This window comes from Lynx rufus, unplaced genomic scaffold (genome assembly GCF_022079265.1).
Source record: "Lynx rufus isolate CCGP_SWC_20201006 ecotype Redwood Valley unplaced genomic scaffold, mLynRuf1.p SCAF_16, whole genome shotgun sequence".
Taxonomy (NCBI): Eukaryota; Metazoa; Chordata; class Mammalia; order Carnivora; family Felidae; genus Lynx; species Lynx rufus.
The window spans coordinates 44,428,871-44,448,861 of NW_025814830.1; the positions used below are offsets into that span (position 1 = coordinate 44,428,871).

Sequence of the window (19,991 nt, forward strand, 5' to 3'; positions counted from 1 at the left end):
GTTTAGGAATCAAAGTAATACTGGCTTCATAGAATGAGTCTGGAAGTTTTCCTTCCCTTTCTATTTTCTGGAATAGCTTGAGAAGGATAGGTATTATCTCTGCTTTAAACGTCTGGTAGAACTCCCCTGGGAAGCCATCTGGTCCTGGACTCTTATTTGTTGGGAGATTTTTGATAATTGATTCAATTTCTTTGCTGGTTATGGGTCTGTTCAAGCTTTCTGTTTCTTCCTGATCGAGTTTTGGAAGTGTGTGGGTGTTTAGGAATTTGTCCATTTCTTCCAGGTTGTCCAGTTTGTTGGCATATAATTTTTCATAGTATTCCCTGATAATTGCTTGTATCTCTGAGGGATTGGTTGTAATCATTCCATCTTCATTCATGACTTTATCTATTTGGGTCATCTCCCTTTTCTTTTTGAGAAGCCTGGCTAGAGGTTTGTCAATTTTGTATATTTTTTCAAAAAATCAACTCTTGGTTTCATTGATATGCTCTACAGTTTTTTTAGATTCTATATTTATTTCTGCTCTGATCTTTATTATTTCTCTCTTCTTCTGGGTTTGGGGTATCTTTGCTGTTGTGCTTCTATTTCTTTTAGGTGTTCTGTTAGATTTTGTATTTGGGGTTTTTTTTTGTTTCTTGAGACAGGCCTGGATTGCAATGTATTTTCCTCTCAGGACTGCCTTCGCTGCATCCCAAAGCATTTGGATTGTTGTATTTTCATTTTCATTTGTTTCCATATATTTCTTAATTTCTTCTCTAATTTCCTGGTTGACCCATTCAGTCTTTAGTAGGGTGTTCTTTAACCTCCATGCTTTTGGAGGTTTTCCAGACTTTTTCCTGTGGGTGATTTCAAGCTTCATAGCATTGTGGTCCAAAAGTATGCATGGTATGATCTCAGTTCTTGTAAACTTATGAAGGGCTGTTTTGTGACCCAGTATGTGATCTATCTTGGAGAATGTTCCATGTGCACTCGAGAAGAAAGTATATTCTGTTGCTTTGGGATGCAGAGTTCTAAATATATCTGTCAAGTCCATCTGATCCAATGTATCATTCAGGGCCCTTGTTTCTTTACTGGCCATGTGTCTAGATGATCTACCCATTTCTGTAAGTGGGGTATTAAAGTCCCCTGCAATGACCACATTCTTATCAATAAGGTTGCTTATGTTTGTGAATAATTGTTTTATATATTTGGGGGCTCCCATATTCGGCGCATAAACATTTATAATTGTTAGGTCTTCCTGATGGATAGACCCTGTGATTATTATATACTGCCCTTCTTCATCTCTTGTTACAGCCTTTAATTTAAAGTCTAGTTTGTCTGATATAAGTATGGCTACTCCAGCTTCCTTTTGACTTCCAGTAGCATGATAGATAGTTCTCCATCCCCTCACTTTCAATCTGAGGGTGTCCTCAGGTCTAAAAGGAGTCTCTTGTAGACAGCAAATAGATGGGTCTCATTTTTTTTATCCATTCTGACTCCCTATGTCTTTTGGTTGGAGCATTTAGTCCATTTACATTCAGTGTTATTATAGAAAGATATGGGTTTAGAGTCATTGTGATGTCTGTAGGTTTCATGCTTGTAGTGATGTCTCTGGTACTTTGTCTCACAGGATCCCCCTTGAGATCTCTTGCAGGGCTGGTTAGTGGTGATGAATTCCTTTGGTTTTTTGTTTGTTTGGGAAGACCTTAACTCTCCTTCTGTTCTGAATGACAGACTTGCTGGATAAAGGATTCTCGGCTGCATATTTTTTCTGTTCATCACATTGAAAATTTCCTGCCATTCCTTTCTGGCCTGCCAAGTTTCAGTAGATAGATATATCACTAGTCTTATCGGTCTCCCTTTATATGTTAGAGCACGTTTATCCCTAGCTGCTTTCAGGATTTTCTCTTTATACTTGTGTTTTGCCAGTTTCACTATGATATGTCGCGCAGAAGATCGATTCAAGTTACGTCTGAAGGGAGTTCTCTGTGCCTCTTGGATTTCAATGCCTTTTTCCTTCCCCAGATCAGGGTTCTCAGCTATTATTTCTTCAAGTACACCTTCAGCACCTTTCCCTCTCTCTTCCTCTTCTGGAATCCCAATTATACATATATTATATCATTTAATTGTGTCACTTAGTTCTCTAATTCTCCCCTCATACTCCTGGATTTTTTTTCTCTCTCTTTTTCCCAGCTTCCTCTTTTTCCATAATTTTATCTTCTAATTCACCTATTCTCTCCTCTGCCTCTTCAATCTGAGTTGTGGTTGCCTCCATTTTATTTTGAAGGTCGTTTATAGCATTTTTAGCTCCTCCTGACTGTTTGTTAGTCCCTTGATCTCTGTAGTAATAGATTATCTGCTGTCCTCTATACTTTTTTCAAGCCCAGCAATTAATTTTATGACTATTATTTTAAATTCATTTCCTGTTACATTGCTTAAATCATTTTTGATCAGTTCGTTAGCTGTCGCTACTTCCTGGAGTTTCTTTTGAGGAGAATTCTTCTGTTTCGTCATTTTGGATAGTCCCTGGAGTGGCGCGGAACTCCAGGGCTCTTCCCCTGTGCTGTCTGGAGTAACTTGCGTTGGTGGGCGTGGCCACAGTCTGACCAGATGTCTGTTCCCAGCCCACTGCTGGGGCCACAGTCAGACTGGTGTGTACCTTATCTTCCCCTCTCCCAGGTGCAGGACTCACTGTGGAGTGGTGTGGCCCCTGTCTGGGCTACTTGCACACTGCCAGGCTTGTGGTGCTGCTTTGATGGGATCTGGCATATTAGCCGGGGTGGACCCACAGATGCACAGGGGTGGGAGGGGCAGACTCAGCTTGCTTTGACTTTGGTGGTCCGCTTCGGGAGGGGCCCTGTGGCACCAGGAGGGAGGCAGACCTGTCAGAGGGATGGATCCACAGAAGCACAGAGTTGGGTGTTTGCGCAGTACAAGCAAGTTCCATGAGGGGAACTGGTTCCCTTTGGGATTTTGGCTGGGGGATGGGCGAGGGAGATGGCACTGGTGAGAACCTTTGTTCCCTGCCAAGTGAGCTCTGTCCTCTGGGGCTCAACAACTCTCCCTCCTGTTGTCCTCTAGCCCTCCCGCTCTCGGAGCAGAGCTGTTGACCTATAACATTCCAGATGTTAAGTCCCACTGGCTGTCAGAACACATTCCATCTGGCCCCTCCACTTTTGCAAGCCAGATTCAGGGGCTCTGTCTTGCCTGGTGAGCTGGCTGCCCCTCCACCGCCCCGGCTCCCTCCCGCCAGTCCGTGTAGTGCGCACCACCTCTCCACCCTTACTACCCTCTTCCCTGGGCCTCTCGTCTATGCTTGGCTCCACAGAGTCCATTCCGCTAGTCTTCTGGTGGAATCTAGATGTGGGTGGAATCTAAGTGGCCAGCAGGACGAGGTGAGCCCAGCATCCACCTATGCTGCCATCTTCCTCTGTTGAATCTGTACTTTTGTTATTTCAAGAATATTCTGTAAATGGAATTACACAATATGTAACCTTTTGAGACTGGCTTTTTTAAAAAATTTGTTTAATGTTTTTATTTATTTTTAAGACAGAGAGAGAGCATGAGCAGGGGAGGAGCAGAAAGAGAGGGAGACACAGAATCTGAAGCAGGCTCCAGGCTCTGAGCTGTTAGCACAGAGCCCGATACGGGGCTCGAACTCACGGACTGTGAGGTCATGACCTGAGCCCGAGTCAGATGCCCAACCGACTGAGCCACCCGGGCGCCCTAAGACTGGCTTTTTTTTTCAATGAGCATAATGCCCTTGAAATCCATCAATATCAATAGTTCATTCCTTTTCATTGTTCATTAGTATTCCATGATATAGATGTACTAGTTTCTTTACCCCACCCAACACCCCTGTGAAGATTTTAATACCACAACTATACTGTATATCTGTTTATGTACTGTGGCCTTTTGGAATGCCATAAATAATTGTAATATCTAAAATTTTTTCATTCTCCCCTCCATGAAGCAATTTTTTCCCTCTTAGAGGTGATTTGACCCCATTGAAAACGCATATTCTAGAAGAATTTGCTGACTTGGTTTTTTCTCTTGCTCCAGTTAAGTGCTCAGCTCCAGATGGAAGTAGAGCGACTTATAGTCCAAGGCTATTCCATAGAACATCAGAAAACAATTATCCCTGATTCCACAGATGACTTCAGCTACCGGAGTCGTCGCAGACTAGCCAAGTGAGTGTCCTTCCATGGTAGGCTTCTTTCAGAGGAGAGCAGAGCAAACAGTGTTGCCCACTGGAATGCTGCCTGAATCAATTAATGGTTGATCATGTAGAAATGAAATCTACTTGCGTCCTGTATCTGTTATCTTCTAGCATCCAGCCAACCAGGCAAGTCTCTGCCTCTGAAAGGCAGAAGCCTCTGGCTTTGTTTAATGGATAGTTCTGGCTTCAGGTTCATGAGGGCCCACACTGAATGTGTTTTGGGAATGGCTGAAACAGCAGTGTGAACTTTGGGGGAGGGGGGAGTAATCTTGTTTCTATAGCCTCCTGTCTGGAGGGTGGTTGTTCTGTCCTCCAGTTCTGAGGTCAGAACTGTGCACAGGAGATAGAAGAGGATAGCATAGTCACTCTTTTGGAAAAGTGACTGGTAAAGAGAGCCTCGTTAACTGTTTCAGAGTCCAGCTGCCAGAGTATATCCTGGACTTTGGCTACATCATCCTTGGTGACATCCGAACACACATCATCAAGATCACCAACACCAGTCACTTCCCAGTGTCCTTCCATGCAGAAAAGCGCATCCTTCATGACACAGGTAACCAGACTGGGGAGACCCTTTCTTCTTGCACTTTGTCATTTCTAACAGGGTGCCCACGTGTACTGATCTTCTGGAGTAGTGTTCATGCTTCTTCTGGGATCAGCTGAAAGAATTCTTGGGCCATTAATTGATACTTTGAATGGTCATGGGTATTAATTGATACTTTGACCCCAGGAGGGCTCTATCTACTGCAGTTCTTGTTTGCCATTTCTCTTTCCCACAAAGAAATTTTGTTTATCTTGGTCCAGGTTTCAGTACTGAGTTAGATCGTGTAAAGAATCTGCCTTACTGTGAAACGGAAACATTCGAAGTGAAATTTGACCCACAAGGGGCCAGTCTCTCAGTTGGAAACAAAGAGGTCGTTCTACCCATCAAGGTAAGATGCACTGCTGGGCCCAGCTGATCCTCCCCAGCTACCAGCTCTGCTTGCCAGTTACCCCTAGGATGAATCAATTGCTATTTGAGAGCCGTGATTCTTCCCCCAACCCCATGCCACGTGGTAACAGCAATTTTATGCCCATTCTAGGTGGTTGGAGGGCCAACAGTTCACATCTGTCTCCAAGCCAAGGTGACCATTCCTGCTATGACACTGTCTTGTGGAAAGGTGCAGTTTGCCACAATTCAGTGTGGACAGTGCCTCGTGGAGACTATTCAGTTTTCCAATCATCTCCAAGTCCCTTGTGAATGGTTTTTCCTGAGCCATAAGCCAGTTAGCAAGGTAAATGGGTTGTAACCCATTGGTCCCCTTTTTCCCATCTCCATTTAATCCGGATATGGAATTCTGGGCCTTCACTTTCATTATTTCAGTCTTCTTCCCAAGACATGCAGTGACAACCATGGCTTCCTAAATACAATCTAGGCCCTTAGCCCAGCGTTCAAGGACTTACCAGGCCGTGCTATCTGGTAGATGTGTCAGTCATCTTTGTAGTCCTGGTATCTACACCTTCCCTGACACCTGGAAGGGACTCAGTAAATGTAGGCTGGGTGAGTGGAGGATAGAATAAATTTGCTTTCCATAGAAGATGATCTAATTGTCTAATTATCTGTTAACCAGCTGGAGAAACACATGCCAAAGTACTTAAGACGGAAACTACGTGCTGAATTAAAGCCAAAGACACGAATCTTTGAGATCCAGCCCACTTCTGGGGTCTTGGATCCTGACGAGAGGTCCAACGTGCAAGTGAAATTCATGCCTAAAGAAGAGGTAAGCTTTGAAGAATTGTGGTTTCATTCAGAGTCTCTGGGTCTCTTTGAGCTTTACTCAAAGGCCACACTTGATTAGGCAGGACTCTAGGGAATTTTTGAGTGACCTTTGCCTCGCTATTGTGATAAAGACATCAAGTGCTTGTTTCATGTTGGAGCTGTGTGGCCTGGTAGTTAAGAACACCAGTTCCAGAATCAGATCTGTCTAGCACATTGACTTTTATCAGCAGACCTGGGTTAGTGGCCTTCTGCTTCTGTACCGAGAGATTTCATGGCTTTGAGTAAATTCCTTAGCCTCTCTAAACCTCAATTTGCTTATAGATAAAATGGAAAATAACAATATCCCATGCAAAAATCCTTATTGCAATTTTAAAATCCAGTAAGCTCCAGAAACTGGGGAGGTGGGGGAGGGGGGGTATTTCATAAGTTTCAGACGCAAACTCATTTGGTAGAAAAACCTAATCTGAACTGACAGGAGACTACTTAACCTTTATTTATTACACTTAGTTTGCAGAGTCAAACATTGTAATTACAGAAATATTAGTGTTTGATTATAGGGGACCTGATTCGGGCCCTGCTGAGGACATTATGTAACATGGGGTCTATGCACAGCGTTTACCTTTTTAAAAATCTGAATTTGAAATCATCTGGCCCCTAGGGTTTCAACTAAGACATTATCAACCTGCAATAGCTACTTCCTAGGGTCATTTTGAAGATTATATGAATTAATGTGAATAAAATACACAGCATACTTCTCTCTATGTAGTGTCTCAATAACTATTTGCTGTTATCATCAGTAGTTGGGGTACTTCCTGGTAGACCTACCACCCGGGCCTCACAAACTTTTTGTGTGTGTGTGTGTGAATGCCATTAACACAAAGCTACTCCAAGCAAAGCACACAGTAAAAATAAAGTCCGGGGCGCCAGGGTGGCTCAGTCGGTTAAGTGTCTGACTTCGGCTCAGGTCATGATCTCACAGTTCGTGAGTTTGAGCCGGTGTCAGGCTCTGTGCTGACAGCTCGGAGCCTGGAGCCTGCTTCGGATTCTGTGTCTCCGTCTCTCTCTGCCCCTCCCTTGCTCATTCTCTGTCTCTCAAAAATAAATAAACTTTAAAAAATTTAAAAAAATAATAAAAATTAAAATAAAATAAAATAAAATAAAATAAAATAAAATAAAATAAAATAAAATAAAATAAAATCCTAGAGCCAGAGAGGGTCTCAAGAGATTACACTGTAAAGACTTGTGCTCAAAGCCTAAGGCATCAGGGAGATGTCTTTCTCTACTTTAGTCTTTTTTTTTTTTATTTAATTTTTTTCTCAACGTTTATTTATTTTTGGGACAGAGAGAGACAGAGCATGAACGGGGGAGGGGCAGAGAGAGAGGGAGACACAGAATCGGAAACAGGCTCCAGGCTCCGAGCCATCAACCCAGAGCCTGACGCGGGGCTCGAACTCACGGATCGCGAGATCGTGACCTGGCTGAAGCCGGACGCTTAACCGACTGTGCCACCCAGGCGCCCCTACTTTAGTCTTTTAAAAGAAAAAAACCCATGTGGGTTTTACAGAATACCTACAGTTAACTCCCATTTTCCTGGTAATGGAAATGCTTTGAAGAAATTTTTAAGAGTCTGTAGTGAGGGGGTGCCTGGGTGGCTCAGTCGGTTAAGTGTCCGACTTCGGCTCAGGTCATGATCTCGTGGTTCACGAGTTCGAGCCCCACGTCGGGCTCTGTGCTGACAGCTCGGAGCCTGGAGCCTGCTTCGGATTCTGTGTCTCCCTCTCTCTGACCCTCCCCCGTTCATGCTCTGTCTCTCTCTGTCTCAAGAGTAAATAAACGTTAAAAAAAAAAAAAAAAAGAGTCTGTAGTGAGAAAGAAGAAAATGACTTCATATCTGATTCTTTTTTAAAAAGCCCGTTTCTTGAATTATCAGAATCTCCCAACCCTTTCGACAGAAAAGAGAATTAATATGTTTGTCATTCTTAGAGAGTCTGAAGGGGTGTTACTGTCAGAGTTGCCAAGATTTTGGATAGTTTATTAAATGAGAGACATATCAGTAAATAAATTTAAAAAAAAAGAAAGGTTTGTTCAGGTGGTTCCATATATGTTGAGTTGGAATTGGTCAAAGTTAATAGAATATCTCCACCAATTTAGAGGGGAATTTGTTGGCTGTATACAATTAATTGGTTAGCTTTGCAACGCATACAATCCACATCTATGTTTCCTTCAGCATCAGCAGCACAAGAAAATCACTGATGTTATAATATATGTGCAGAACACTATGTTAGGAAACAAGGAAATGAATGAAATGTTTTTGGAATATTTCCATAAAAAGCAATTAAAATATAGAAGTTTGGGTCAGAAGGTGCTAAGCCCATAACTGTTAGTCAATAATTCATTCTCTTACTGTCTCCGTCAATTGATATTTTCTGGGTGTGTATATATGTCCATACGCATTCAATCCATCTGCTTTTCTCCCTTGAGCTAAGATAGTTAAGAGCTCTTCAAATCATGAAGCCACTCATGGCCTCCAAACCCAAGCCATGAACCCACCTGTATCAGAATGACCTGGGCATCTGGTTAAAAATGCAGAATTCCCAGCCTTACCCTGCCCCTGTCAAGTTGGGATCTTTAAGGTTGGGGCCTGTGATTCCACATTTTTAGTAGGTCCCCCAGTAAAAACCAGATTAGAATAGTTGATATCACTATTAACTGGTATTCAGATTGTAATTATATCTGATAAACTGAATGCCCCAGCTGATTACCCCTGACCCACTGCTTAACTGTATTTTCAAATGACTTCTCTATATTAATTCAGATTCTCCAAGAAACATACTTGGAGACAAGGATTCAAGTGCAAACAGATTATTTGGAAAGTGTAGGAAACACTGATGGAGAAGTAGGAGGTGGTCAGGGAAAGGTAGGCAGCTAATAAGGCATGTGAATGAGCCAGCTACCTTGGAGACTGGAACATAATCCTACTGGGAAACTCTGCGGAAATAGACAAAATGCATATTTCAGAATTATCCCCTCCCAGGAGCAAGGGACCTGGGGTATTTATGTGGTAGTTCCTGAGTCAATGTTTGAGAATTGCTCCTGGAAGGGATTAATCCCCAGCACTTCTGCTCCACCCTTCCCTGCCCATAGGCAGCAGGGCCCATGAAATGAGAGCCCAGAGGTGCAGACAGTGGCCCATCTGAACACACTGGAGGTCTGAAGGATCTGAGTGAGGCATTCAGAGGGCCTTTTACGAGTGATGATGCACTTTGTACAGTGCCTAGCGTGCTAGAAACCTAGTATTAATGCAGTAATATAAATTACTCTCATGTAATTTTACATGAAAAGTTTTCTCTTTTTTTTTTTTTTTTTACATTTATTTACTTTTGAGAAACAGAGTGTGCGCAGGGGAGGGGCAGAGAGAGAAGGAGACACAGAATCCGAAGCAGGCTCCGGGCTCTGAGCAAGCTGTCAACACAGAGCCTGACACAGGGCTTGAACCCACGAACCATGACCTGAGCCAAAGTCAGACGCTTAACAGACGGAGCCACCCAGGTGCCCCAAAAGTTTTCTCTCAATTTTGTCCCCACAGTGGCTTTCAGGTTTACAAAATTGAGTTTTCTCTCAATTTTGTCCCCACAGTGGCTTTTCAGGTTTGTGTTTCATGTAACACAAAAAGTTAAGATGCTTGTTTTGTTTTTTATGATTTCCAGAAATTCTACAGCCAAACCCTGGTTTTCCAGATTGCCCAGAGTCCTCAAAAGCTTACACTGCTGGTAGAGGGGCAAGGTCTTGAGCCACGGTTGGAATTTAGTCCCTCTTTTCTGGAGCTGGGGCCACTGCTGCCTTATGCACCTGGAGATGAGGCTGAGGTGGTGGTAAAGAATCCCTGCAACTTTCCCATTGAGTTTTACTCCTTAGAATTTGACCAACAGTATCTCCTAGAAGAGAAGGTGAGCAGAGGCCAAAACCAAATGTCCTTTTCCTATCCCTGCTGGGTCCTACCATGTACCTGTGCTCTTCCCTCTGCATGGACAACTTCCTCCTAACCTTTGCCTCTTCTTCACTTTAAGCCCTTCCTTGTCAATTTAAAGCCCACTTTGTAGCCTTTCCTGACCCTTGCTCTGAGCAGAATTTATTACTTCTTTGTGATCTCATTACACATTTTAAACAACTAATTGAAAAACTAATGCGTGCTAAAACTGTAATAGTAAAGAATGTATGCCGCTGTCATATTTGAAGTGAGTTTCTTGTAGACAGCATGTAATTGAGTCTTTAAAAAAAAATACACTCTGGCAGTCTCCATCCTTAATTAGTGTATTTAGACCATTTACATTTAATAAAATTATGTTAGGGCTTGAATCTGCCACTTTTTTTTTTTCTGTTTGTTCAGGGCTACATATTTTCCAATTGTTCCTCCATGTACTTGTTTTAAACTTTTTTCTCACAGCAAAATTGAGGGGAAGTTACAGATATTTCCCATATACCCCTTGCCCCACACACATACATACCTTCCTCCATTATCAACATCCCCTACTAGAGTGGTACATTTGTTACAATTGATGAACCTACATTGATACTTCATAATCACGCAAAATTCACAGTTTACATTGGGGGTCACTCTTGGTGTTGTACATTCCTTGGATTTGGACAAATGTATAATGACGTGTATCCAGCATTATAGTATCATATAGAGCATTTTCACTGCCCTAAAAATCCTCTCTCCTCTGCCTATTCATCCCTCCCCACCCCCCACCTCCTGGCAACCACTGATCTTTTTACTATCTCCATAGTTTGGTCTTTTCCAGAGTGTCATATAGTTGCAATCATACAGTATACGTTTTCCAACTGGCTTCTTTCATTTAGTAATATGCACTTAAGTTCCCTCCATGGCTTGATAGCTCATTTCTTTTTAGTACTAAATAATATTCCGTTGTCTGGACATAACAGGTTATTTACCCATTCACCTACTGAGGGACATCTTGGTTGTTTCCATATCTGGGCAGTTATAAATAAAGCTGCCATAAACATCCACGTGCAGATTTTGTGTGGACATACATTTTTATCTCCTTTGGATAAGTACCAAGTAGCACAACTGCCATACCGTATGGTAAGAGTACATTTAGTTTTATAAGAACTGCCAGACAGGGGCGCCTGGGTGGCGCAGTCGGTTAAGCGTCCGACTTCAGCCAGGTCACGATCTCGCGGTCCGTGAGTTCGAGCCCCGCGTCAGGCTCTGGGCTGATGGCTCAGAGCCTGGAGCCTGTTTCCGATTCTGTGTCTCCCTCTCTCTCTGCCCCTCCCCCGTTCATGCTCTGTCTCTCTCTGTCCCCAAAAAAATAAATAAACGTTGGGAAAAAAAAATTAAAAAAAAAAACAAAAAGAACTGCCAGACTGTCTTCCGAAGTGGTCGTACCATTTTGCACTCCCACCAGCAATAAGTGAAAGTTCCTGTTGCTCCTCATTCTCATCAGCATTGGATGTTGTCAGTGTTTTGGATTTTGGCCATTCTAATAAGTCTGTAGTGGTATCTCATTTCAATTTGCATTTCCCTGATGACATACAATGTGGAGCATCTATTCATATACTGATTTGCCATCTGTATATCTTCTTCAGTGAGGTGTCTGTTAAGGTCTTTGGCTCATTTTTTAATTGGGTGATTTGTTTTCCCATTGTTAAGTTTTAAGAGTTCTTTAAATATTTTGAATAACACAAGTTTATCAGATGCATCTTTTGCAAATATTTTCTCCCAGTCTGTAATTTGTCTTTTCACTCACTTGACATTGTCTTTTGCAGAGCAGAGGTTTTTAAATTTAAGGAAGTCCACCCTCTCAATTATTATTTTCATGGACCATGCCTTTGGTGTTGTATCTAAAATGTGATCACCACACCCTAGGTCACTCTTATATCACCTTCTAAGAGTTTTATAATTATATGGTTTTCGTTTAGGCCTTTGATCCATTTTAAGCTTTGTGAAAGATATTGGGTCTATCTAGATTTGGGTATTTTGTATGTGGGTGTCTGGGTCCAGCATTGTTAGTTGGAAAGTGTCTTTGTTCATTGTATTGCATTTGCTCCTTTGTCAAAGGTCAGTTGACTATATTTATTTGGGTCTACTTATGGGCTCTCTATTCTGTTCCACGTCATCTCTCCAGGTCCCTTTTTACTATCTCCATCCTGTTCTGCTACCTTGAGGCTGAGCTGTATGAACTGCTTAGTACCCTACTTTCTAGAAACTGCCTCTTAGTTTCCTACTGTGAGAAATTATAAAATGAGCCACTAATCTCTTTTTCTCTCTTCTCACCATCCTCTAATTTAAAATGATATTCTTTTAATTAATGCCTGCTGGGTAATCATCTCATGTACACCCCCTCCATGTTTTGCTTTTTGTAGTGTATCTGTCATGTCAGAGCTTATAATATTATGATGTCAGAACCTAATTTCTATCACTTAGTTTTAGTTCTATATTTAAATACATTCAATGTTCAACACCAGTCCTTGTGATGAAGCTTCTTCAGTAACCACTCTGTTGTCTGAAGCTCATTCTCTAGTGGATTCCTCAGGTAGGGATCATGGGAACACTATTCCCTGAGCACACATACGTTCATGACTATTAATCTGTGGCTTTTATGCTTGAAGATAAGTTTGGTTGGATACCATATCCTTGGCTCACATTTTCTGCACTTGAATATCTTAAATGCATTGCTCCATTGTTTTCTTCTAAGGTTTTGCTGTTCATGAAGTCTGATGCTTTTTTGCTTATTAATTAGTTATCTATTGCTGCAAAACAAATTACCCCCAAGCTTAGCAACTTAAAACAATAAGTGTTTGTTATCTCATGTTGTCTGTGGGTCAGGAATTTGGGAATGGCTTAGCTAAGGTGGTTCTGCTTCCTCTGGACCCTCCCCCAACTCAGCCTTTAAATCTTCTGTCTTCTTTACATGTAATATTTATGCTCTACCCAATTTAGATTCTGCATCTCGAAGTTTTTCTCAGAAGGGGAATTTGTCGCTCTGGAAAGGAATCTTTTCATTAGGTATTCATGAAACGCTCAATGGCTTATGTTGGCACTGCATCCTCTGTTGTGGGCCAGGTTCAGTGCAAAGCAGAGTCTAAGACTCCAAGATGTGTATGCAGATTTGGCAGGGAGCCCTCTCAGGAGCAACACCAGTGAAGAATAAGGCAAGCAGTGCCGGGCAGAGAGATGAGCTGTGATGAGATTACAGCAGAGACCTCAGCAGACCCCACAGGAAGCTTTACCGCTGGGCTGTCTCTTTAGAATTGCCCCAGTTGAAGCAAGTTGTCCAGGCCCTTGTATGTCTCCATCACCCAGTCTTTGGAATATTCCTTCCTTTCACCCACTGACCTGCCATGCCACCTCTCTCCTGAATCAGACTCCATGTATGAGTGGGTTTCTTCCAAGCTCTCTTCTCTATATCATGTCATTGGTCAGTTTGTCTATCCCAACATCAGTCCCACACTGTCTGTTACTCCAGCTTCAACAGTCTTAATATCTAGTAGGGCGATCCTCTCTTTTTCTTTTTCATTAATGTTTTAACTATTCTTTTTCCCTTTTTTACCATTTTTTATATTCAAGTATAATTAACATATAGGATTATTAGTTTCAGTTGTTTTAACTATTCTTAGCTCTTTGTTCATCCATATAAATTTTAGAATGAGCTTCTTAACGGTGGTTTTCACACAACCAAAAATAATGATCCTGGAGAAAGTTACTCAACAAAACAGATTTTTCACATAAATTAGGCCATACAGGAAGTAATTGTTTTTTAGAACCTTGTTGCACTGGTTTTATAAATATACATACACACTAGGGTTACCAGATTTTGTAGAAAGAAAAACAAATTACGTAGTTAAGTTTGAATTTCAGATAAAAAAACATATGACTTATTTTATGTGGACATTTTTGTACTAAAAAATTATTCACTGTTTATCTAAAATTCAGATTAAACTGGGCATCCCGTATTTTGTCTGATAACCCTAATACATATTCCTTCCCTACCCCCATACCCCAACACATACTCATGCACACACATACTTAATACCATTTTATCTGTTTCTCCCTGAATCCTCTGTGAGACAACCACCTTCCTCCCTTGTATAACATTTCTAACTATAGTGTTTTTCAAGAACGTGTAGCTCAAAGTGGATAATGGAGTTCTGTACTTTTGTCAAGGGAAAGAAAGAAAGAAAGAAAGAAAGAAAGAAAGAAAGAAAGAAAGAAAGAAAAACAGTATATGATATCTGTAAAATAAGACGAAAATTCTCTTCCACATATGAAATGCCTGGGCTCAAATGGGGCAAAAATCAAGATCTTGTATCCCCAGCTTCAGGGCCCGGCCTTACTTTCTAGACCTCTCCAAAGGCCCCTTGTACAGGAAGGAGCAGGGGTTTTACCTGGTGGGTAAGCAGACCCTCCGAGGACTGTCAGGAGAAAGCTTCTAGCACACCCAGCAGCAGTTCCTGTCATCCTCTTGCAGATCTTGCGAATGCTGAAGGGCTATGATTCCTACAACACCCTGCTGCTGCCACCCCGTGTTCCAGGGGAAAAGCTACCCCCAGAGGTTTATGAGTACTTTAAGGAGATGAAGCGGTCCAAAGAGGAACAGATGAAGGCGAAGTTTCTGGAGAGTCTGGCCCAGGAAAATGGTGAGAGCTCAGGGCCGAGAGCCCAGCTTCAGCCACTGCGCTAGCGCCCTGGAAGGGTCCCTGCTGGGAGGCCGGCCACTTACCGAACAGCTGCCACATGCTGGGCGCATGCTGGTGCCTCACATATTTCATCTGTAATGTCACAAAATGGGCCTGTTCTCCCCACAGTATGAATGCAGAGACAGGATACGCTCTGCTCCCACTAGAGTCTAGTGGGGAGTTCAGGCTTAAAAACAGCTAATAGAGGGATAGAAGAACACTTAGGCTTTACACACTTACCTGAGAGACTAAAGCACTGAGACACCAGGTCCACAGTGTGAAGGGGCAGAGTCAGGATTCAAGCCCAGATCTCTCTGACTCTGGCATCCACGACGGTAACCACTGTACTCCGTGGCTTCTGTGTGTGCTTGAATATGTCACACAGGGTACAACTTGGTGTCCTAAGAGAGGTCAGGAGTGGGGGTTCCCCCAAGGATGAGGTTGGCCCTCCACGGTCTTTAAGCCAAACCCCAATCATAAAACTGGACTGTGCTCTCATAATGTGCCCCTTTCTGGCCCAGCGCCCCTGTATTACCCCACCACCCATCCATGGGCTCCCTTTTGTGCACCTGAGCATCAGGGGTCCTTGATGACCTGTAGCACCGTGCAGCTTGTCGTGATGCATGCTTCTCCTTCCTGTTTATCATGCCCTCATCTTGGAAATGTGCCTCCCTGTTCTTCTGTGTAATAGTCATCACATGTGTAATTGTTTTCTTCATACCTGTCTCCCCCCCCCCCAATAAGACGCCCCCATAAAGGCAGTGATCATGCATTCCCCACTTGTAACCCCAAAGCATGGAACTGCACCTGATACGTCACAGTGCCCAATAACATGTGCTATAACAGTGAATGAATGAATGGAATGGAGTCCATTTTCTCCTGACCTTGGGCTTGTCTTGTCTCTCAAGGGAGCCAATCAGAGAATACTAGTTTGTCCTAAAAGGAGAAGATGAGAGAAGAAGACTACCTTTGCCCTCAGTCTCCTGGTCAGTGTCATTGAGCACTATTAGTTTACCAGAACTGCCATCGCAAAGAACACAGACTTGGTGGCTTAACCAACAGAAATTTATTTTCTCATAGTTCAGGAAGCTCAAAGCCTAAGATCTAGGTGTCAGCTGGGTCAATGTCTGCAGAACCTCTTTCCTTGGCTTGTAGCTGCCTGTCTTCCCCTGGTGTTCACATGGTCTTCTGTCTGTGTCTGTCCTAGTCTCTTCTTAAGGAACACCAGTTATACTGGAGTGTGGGTGGAATAGGGCATCCATATAACCCCTTTTTAACTTTATTACATAGCCACTTTCTGAGGTATTGGGGAGTAGGATTTCAACCTAAGAATTTTAGGGTAACTAGTTAAGCCTATACAAGCACCCACAGTGTTCCAAGAACGGAGCTGAAGCACTGTAAACAGATCAGTGAAACAGGCCCTGTCTTTGAGAGCCCACAACCAGGAAGGTGGTGGGAGGGGAGACACTGGAACTCAGAACCACTGGGACAGAAAGCTGGGGGTGCTGCTATGTGTAAAGGGCATCACAAAATCAGAGAAGGACCCTGTTGCTCTTGTCCCCGTCCTTACACAGTACAGTTGTGGGTTCGTTTTTTCATTTGGCCCATTGGAAGTTGGCCGAGAACAGGGACCCACGGGTTCAGAGGGAGCCAGGAAGGTGCATACTCAGCTTTTCCCCAGGGCTTCCCTGAGCCTGTGCTCCCTCTGCTCACGTGCAGACCATCCTCCCTGCTTCCCGCACCACGGCCAGGGAAGCCAGTCACTGGAGACCTCCGACCTCTCTGCCTCAGATCCAACCTCTAAACAAAGACAGTGTCAACCCCCATCAACAGGCCCGGTAAAGGGGGTCATTTTGTACAGTCACAGCCCAACACCCCCACTGAAATTGTGAGGAGGGTTCTAGGCAGACAAATTGGTAGGTGTACTTGGCAATGGCATAGACAAATGTTCATGACAGATTTAGGGGGAAAACAGGCTACAAATTGGTATATACAACATGATCCCAAGTTCAGCTTTGAAAAATTTAAAATTAAGGATCTGAGAGGCCACAGCTCTGCGGTGCTGGTATCATAAAGTCCAGCTGCAACTCCTCGGTCACTGTTTCTTGTTCTATCTACATCTCTTTTGCAGATGAATTGTATAATTCTTGCTCTTCTGAATTTTCTAAATTTTCTGGAGAAAATATATAATTTTAGTCTTTTTGATGTTAAGATGTAGAAACACTCTGGTCAGAGAAATTTTTTCTTAAAGTTTATTTATTTTGAGAGAGAGAGAGAGAGAGAACCAATGGGAGAGGGGTCGAGAGAGAGGGAGACAGAGGATCTGAAGCAGGCTCTGTGCTGACAGCAGAGAGCCCAGCACAGGACTGGAACGCACGAACCACGAGATCATGACCTGAACCTAAGTCAGATGCTTAAGTGACTGAGCCACCCAGGTGCCCCTGGGCAGAGAACCTTCTTAACAGCCAACTGACTGCAGATCTTGTTTCTTGGCTTTGGCTAGTCCAGGGTGATGGTAACCAGGTCAGCGATTCTCCACTTTGTCTCTTTCTTTTTCCATACCTGTCTCCCTTGTCCCCCTCCCAACACTTCCCCCATGTTTTTGTTCTTTGTTTCTCGGGCAGAAGAGGAAGATATGCCCTCATCAGAACAAGGCACCTCTGGCAGTACAAAGAGGACCTCACTGAGCCAAGGGATCTCTGTCACGTCCAACCCTGAAGAACGACACATTCCCACAGTCGAGTCCAAGACCTACCCGGATGAAGAGGAGGATGAGGAAAGCCTGGAAAAAATAATGTTTCAAAGTAACCAAACATTTAAATGTTTTGTACCAGTTCTCTCTAAGAGAAGTGGGAAGACTGTCCAGTGCCTTTTTACTTTTCTCCCTAAAATGCACACTTGAGCCTTTTAGCACTACCGTGTATTAATTCTGTAGTAGGAATATGCCATCACTTAGTCAGCCATTCCCCTTAATGTTGCACATTCAGCTAGTTTCCAGTATTATTTTTTCAGCAGGAGATATTCCCCCAGAAATGGAATTAACAGTCAATAAGGGTATCTGTATTTTCACTTCCAGTAGCTGTCGACAAATTATCAGCTATAAAGGGCACTTCCCATCCACTGCAGGGGGGAGTGGGAACTGTGACAACATGTGCAGCAGATAATTTGCCACTGTGCTACAGCAGTGTTCAAAAAGAAAAAGTGGTTCTCCTTTCCATCAGACTGTATGAATTCTGGGCGTGCCCATGGGCATGCACTTGTACACGTATATTTTTAATTTGCAGCTGACAAGATACAGAGTATTGACAGCCACTCGACGGAAGAGGTTGGAGAAGTAGAGAACAACCCAGTGAGCAAGGCGATCGCGCGCCACCTGGGCATTGATATTTCTGCAGAAGGCCTCATGGCCAAGAACAGGAAGGGCATCGCCATTATCATCCACGGGACACCCTTGTCGGGTATGCCGCAGCTCCCGAGGGTTGTCACTTTAAGGGTCGTGGTGAAGTTCGCACATGTAATTTTCGAGATAACAAAAGACTCTTTTTTTTTTTTTTTTTGATTTGTATACCATGGGACTATCCCCAAACTATTAAATTGCCAATCTCAGAGAAACAGTGTTAGAGAAAGAGCAGGGACACCTTTTTTTTTTTTTTAATTTTTTTTCAACATTTTTATTTATTTTTGGGACAGAGAGAGACAGAGCATGAACAGGGGAGGGGCAGAGAGAGAGGGAGACACAGAATCGGAAACAGGCTCCAGGCTCCGAGCCATCAGCCCAGAGCCTGACGCGGGGCTCGAACTCACGGACCGCGAGATCGTGACCTGGCTGAAGTCGGACGCTTAACCGACTGCGCCACCCAGGCGCCCCACCTTATTTTTAATTAATATATCTCTGAGTTGTTTGAGCTTATATTCTTCCAATAATTTTAAAATAATATTAGGGAAAAATCCAAGACATTAAATTCTTTAGAAAGAGGAGGGGAAAAAATAAAAATAAATGATAAAACAAGAGGAGAGGGGGAAATAAGCACAAGCTCCTTGAACTAGAAATATTACTTCTATAAGCTTACCTTAAGAATCTGTTTAGTGATGTGGACAAAGATTAACTGCATGAACATTCACTGCAGCGCTGCTTACCATCATAAAAACTTGGGAGCAATTGAAGCATTCAGTATAGAAGACTGGTTAATTAAGCTTTAGTGCATCCACATAGTAAGTTATTTTGCCACTATAAACAGTGTTTTGTACACCCCTGTCCATAGCAGCATTACTCACAATAGCCAAGAGGTAGAAACAGCCCAACTGTCCACTGACAGATAAACGGAAAAACAAAATACGGTACAATGGGATATTATTCAGCCTCAAAAAAGAAGGAAACTCTGACTCATGCTACAATATAGTTGAACACTGAAGATATTATACTAAGTGAAATCATCACGAAAGGATAATTGCTGTATGATTCTACTTATATGAAGTGCTTGCAGTGGTCGAATTCATAGAAACAGAAAGAAGAGTGGTAGTTTCCAGGGACTGGGAAGGAGAAGAATGGGAGCTTGTTGTTTAATGGGTACAGAGTTTCCATTTGAGAAGATGAAAAAGTGTTGGAGGCCTATGGTGGTGATGATCACACAATAGTATGAATGAATAGTATGAATTTCTTTAAGTGCCATAGAAATGTACTAAATGAATAGAAAGACGTTCATGGTACATCATTTTAAGTAAGAAAAATGTCATACTCAGGATTTGTAATCTGGATTAATTTCCTACTGGTACCATAACAAATAACCACACATTTAGTAAGTTGAAACAATGCAAATTTACTTTCCTTCTGAAGGTCAGAAGTCTAAAATGTGTCAAAAGAGCTGCATTCCTTCTGGAGGCTTCTAGGAGAGGACCCATTTCCTTTCCTTTTGTAGCTTCTAGAAATGTTGCCTGCATTCCTTGGCTTGTGGCCCCTTCTTCCATCCTCAAAACCAGTATCATAGTATCTTCCAGTCTCTCTTCCTTTTCATCATAATCACCTGTTCTGACTCTGACCCTCTTGCTTTTCTCCTATAAGGGCCCTTGGGATTATGTTGGGCCCACCCAGATAATCCAGGATAATTTCCCATATGAGGATCTTTAACTTAATCGAAGGTGCTAACCCCCTTTACCACATAAGGTAACATATTCACAGGTTTCAGACATTTGGATGTGGATGTCTTTGGCGGGGGGGAGAACATTGTTCAGCCTACCACATAACCCATTTCTTTATAAGAAATATAAATAAGGTAGTTATATATACATACTTAGCAGCCATATGCTAACTGTAATATCTCTGGGTGAGCAAATTATGGA

At 42.7% G+C, this 19,991-nt stretch overlaps 1 protein-coding gene across 1 annotated transcript in view; it reads left to right on the top strand.

Annotated features, from left to right (window-relative positions):
- HYDIN (HYDIN axonemal central pair apparatus protein) overlaps positions 1-19,991 on the top strand; it is a 340,954-nt gene that overhangs the window by 215,574 nt on the left and 105,389 nt on the right. Inside the window, 9 exon segments of the mRNA XM_047079251.1 lie at positions 4,042-4,169; positions 4,612-4,748; positions 5,000-5,127; positions 5,278-5,469; positions 5,806-5,955; positions 9,662-9,901; positions 14,447-14,615; positions 17,279-17,458; positions 17,939-18,112. Coding sequence (XP_046935207.1) covers positions 4,042-4,169; positions 4,612-4,748; positions 5,000-5,127; positions 5,278-5,469; positions 5,806-5,955; positions 9,662-9,901; positions 14,447-14,615; positions 17,279-17,458; positions 17,939-18,112 — 1,498 coding nt within the window.